Source organism: Macaca mulatta, chromosome 6 (genome assembly GCF_049350105.2).
Source record: "Macaca mulatta isolate MMU2019108-1 chromosome 6, T2T-MMU8v2.0, whole genome shotgun sequence".
Lineage (NCBI taxonomy): Eukaryota > Metazoa > Chordata > Mammalia > Primates > Cercopithecidae > Macaca > Macaca mulatta.
The window spans coordinates 22689230-22693584 of NC_133411.1; the positions used below are offsets into that span (position 1 = coordinate 22689230).

The 4355-nt window shown below is 35.5% G+C and overlaps 1 protein-coding gene across 1 annotated transcript; it reads left to right on the forward strand.

Moving 5' to 3' along the window:
• Positions 1-1549: 1549 nt before the first annotated feature.
• On the forward strand, positions 1550-2680 carry LOC693750 (ras-related protein Rap-1b). Its single transcript, XM_001082451.5, is given in 2 exon segments — positions 1550-1993; positions 1996-2680. Coding segments are annotated over 2 exon segments (555 nt in total). The 5' UTR covers positions 1550-1705; the 3' UTR covers positions 2263-2680.
• The last annotated feature ends 1675 nt before the right edge of the window (positions 2681-4355 follow it).

Sequence of the window (4355 nt, forward strand, 5' to 3'; positions counted from 1 at the left end):
AGGTTGCAAGGGTGTGTGTGTGTGTGTGTGTGTGTGTGTGTGTGTGTGTGTGTGTCCGGCAAACATTTCAGGTGCTTCTATCCAAGGTTGCAAGGGGGTGTGTGTGTGTGTGTGTGTGTGTGTGTGTGTGTATGTGTGTTTGGATATTCATCTCTGGAATACAATCCATCAAGATTTTGCGAGGAATTTTGACTTAGAAGGAAAGTCTCCCAAATTTCCAGGTGAACCTTTTGTTAGGCTGCATGCCTGGTTATACCAGGTGTAAGCCATCAATACTCAAACTAGCCACAGGAGTTTCAAACTTTAAACAGCCTGTATTTAATCTTGCCCTCATTTTGGCCAAGAATCAGTACCTGACTTTCAGATGTTCTGGGAGATAATTATAGAGCTGTCTCAGTCCAGCAGTAAAAAATAAATCTTACCCATTGGCACTGTGGGAGAGTGCCCTAATTTATTGGAATTTCATGCTGAAAAGTTTTGGGCCAAAATATTCAAATATCCATGACTCTACTACCTAAAGAGATATTTAGAGAGTGAAATGAGTAATACGTGGTAATATGTTAGCAATTACTAAATATAGGTGGATATTATATTAATCTTGTGTGAAATACTATTTTAAATTTTCATTATGTCTGAAAAATCTTCATAATAAAAATAAGGAAAATCAATAAAGACTCCTGTTAAGTTGTCCTGTGATCTTAGTACAGGACATTATTTTAAAATTATTCAAAAGAAAATATTTTGGTGTTTAATAGATTACATATTTATATGAGATCTTAGCAAACTCACATATTTCAAATTCTCTTTTCTAGATACAATAATACTGCAATGTACATACACACATATATATATAATATACAATGTCTAAATTTTTTTACAATGTGAATATATAATATATGAATGTAATATTCATATGTAATATTAATATGTATATTATATAGTCATATTCTAAAGTTCATGTATTAAATTGAATCAAATCTGTTTACCATTCCTCCCTCCCTCCCTCCTTCCCTTCCTCTCTTCCTTCCTCCCTCCCTCCCTCCCTTCCTTCCTTCCTTCCTTCTCTCCTTCTCCCTTTCCTTCCCTCCTTGCTTCCTTCTTCTTTCCTTCCCTCCCTCTTTGCTTCCTTCCCTCCTTGCTTCCTTCTTTCCTTCATTCTTTTTGTTAACTTAGCCATATTGCAGACAGTTACTTTGTGCCAAATACCGGACAATGTTCACAGAGACATTGAGGAATAAAAAATTGTCCCCAGCCTCTACCAGCTTACCACTTGATGGAAGTTATTTCTAATTTAATTGATGGAATGTAAAGAAACCTGGCTTTTTAAGAGATCATACCTTTAATAACAAAATCAGATGAATATGTATTGTTTTATATTTAAAAATAAAGAGTATAATGTTTTCACATATATGCGCTGTTCAAGCCCAACAATTGTTACCTGAAACTCCTGAGACTGGAATTTATAACAGATCATATACTCAGAAACACTCATAGAGTTTGGGATAGAACTGATGATAAAATACGTATTTCTGGGACATCGCCAAACCACGCCCAGAGTCAGGCGTGTAAACCAGCCGGAGCGGCGGCGGCAGCGGCAGGACCTCAGTGGAGCCGAGAGTAGCGACCCCGAGGGAGCGCGGGGCGACGCTGGCTGCGGGGACACGGTGACAGCGTGAGAGGTACTAGGTTTTGACAAGCTTGCATCATGCGTGAGTATAAGCTAGTCGTTCTTGCCTCAGGAGGCGTTGGAAAGTCTGCTTTGACTGTACAATTTGTTCAAGGAATTTGTGTAGAAAAATATGATCCTACGATAGAAGATTCTTATAGAAAGCAAGTTGAAGCAGATGCACAACAGTGTATGCTTGAAATCTTGGATACTGCAGGAAGGGAACAATTTACAGCAATGAGGGATTTGTACATGAAAAATGGACAAGGATTTGCATTAGTTTATTCCGTCACAGCACAGTCCACTTTTAACGATTTGTAAGACCTGAGAGAGAACAGATTCTTCGAGTTAAAGACACTGATGATGTTCCAATGATTCTTGTTGGTAATAAGTGTGACTTGGAAGATGAAAGAGTTGTAGCGAAGGAACAAGGTCAAAATCTAGCAAGATAATGGAACAACTGTGCATTCTTACAATCTTCTGCAAAATCAAAAGGAAATGTTAATGAGATCTTTTATGACCTAGTGCGGCAAATTAACAGAAAACCTCCAGTGCCTGGGAAGACTTGCAAAAAGTCATCATGTCAGCTGCTTTAATATACTAAATGCATTGTAGCTCTGAGCCAGGTCTGAAAAACTGTTGCCCAATTCAACAGTGCCAGCATTCCAACTTTGTTAAACCCATCAACATCTTAAATGGACTTTCCCGTGGTGGGACCCTTTAAGAGGCGGATGAAAGCTACTATATCAGTTTGCACATTCTAATCACTTTCCAGTATCACAAGAGAGATTTTTACTTATATAATAGTCCTAGAGTATGCAGCTGGTAAAACCAGAGGCTACATCCAGTATTACTGCTAAGAGACATTCTTCATCCACCAATGTTGTACATGTATGAAAATGGTGTACTGTATACTTTAACATGCCCCATACTTGGTATTGGGGAGTACAATAATGTAAATCCTAAAAGCACCACTATTTTTAGCATAATAAAAGAAAGTCCAAAGAACTCCTATATTGACTACTCCAGATAACTTCGTGTCTTTGATACTCGTAGCTTATTGTAATTTTTTGAAGAAATTCAAGGTCATTATTATTGTACAAAATAAGCGCGTTGATTAACACAGCTATATAGTTTTTTTAATTTTTAAAAACCCTAGGGAGACAGTGATCTTGTCTTTAAAATATGATAGTCCTTTCAGTATAATGTCTTAAAGACGTTGCCTTTAATATCTGTTGGGAAGGAAATGTCCAGACTTTTCAAATCTCTTATTATATGTTTCCTTTTTTATTTGTTTACATAGGGAACAATGTTTATAGTTATGTGTACAGTGGGGGTGTACAACAAGAAGTGTATATTTTCAAACAATTTTTTAATGATTTAACAATTTTCGTAAATCATTTTCAGGCTTCTGCAGCTGTAGATTCTCATTGTGAATCCCTTGCTTGCTCATGCATAAGTGTATTTGCAATACCAAATATACAGGTTTGGTATTTTTACCTGTTAGTGATCGTTTCACATGTGTAACGTTTTGGTGGAGATGTTAAATGGTGGACGAGTACTGTGGATGTGAATGTGGGAAGTAATTTTAATCAAATGTAATTGGTCACAAGGCCTAATTTGCAGTAACTGTTACTGTTTTATTTAACAATGCCTTGTTGCTTTGTATGCATTAATGTTTGGATGTAAAGATTGTGTGTCTATCCAACAGGGAGCCACAGTATTTATATTGACCAACCTAATGTTACAACTACTTTGAGGTGGCCAAATGTAAACTAAAAGCCTTAATTAAAGTGGTGCAATTTTGTATAACTTAGCATCAGTAGTTCAATAAATTTGGATTGGCATGCATATATATATATATATATATATATATATATATATATATATATATGTATTTCTGTTATATACCCTAAGTGTATTTGGAGAATAAAACTCTCAGTAGTTCAAAGGTGATCAAATCGGTTTTCACCAACAAATGATTTTAGGTCAGATTAGAATTTAATACCAAAGAGCTTAAAATAAAGAAACCTTTGAGTTGTTGGTTGAAGGCAACGATTGGAGAAAGATGTAGATATATTTGATTTATACTCTATCAAGATTATCCATTTTAAAAACTTGTTACAAAGATTATATCAAGAAAAGGCAGAGCTAATAGCTGGGTCACTAAATTCAGCAAAGGGATTCAGGTTAGGCTTCTCAGAGAAAGTTTTATTTGAGTTATTATCAGAAGGATGAATAGAAGTTAATTGTCTTCTACAACTTTTAAACAATGTTGTAGATATGCAGATTTCACTTTTACCTAACTTCTGTTCTTCAGTTTTAGCATGCATATGGATTGTGATCACTAATTATTACGACTAAAAATCTATTTCTAATAAAGTTAACATTTAGATATCTAAATGTCTGTTTCTTAAGCACTTTTAATTGTACAGTTGACTTGGCATTTTCACTTTTTATCCTGCATAAGTAGAAAAATTACTAAGACCAAGGTAATGCTTAGCAAAAGAAATTGGCAATATCCTCAGAAGCATATTCATGGCTGTGGTCCAACAATATGATATTGTCCACACACAGGGCCATCTCCCTGAAATGTAGCTAAAATGTATGTTTATGTACAGATGAGTTTGAACAAAATAGAAAAAGAAAACTGTACAGAATGGATAGGAGATTGGACATCTGGAGAAAG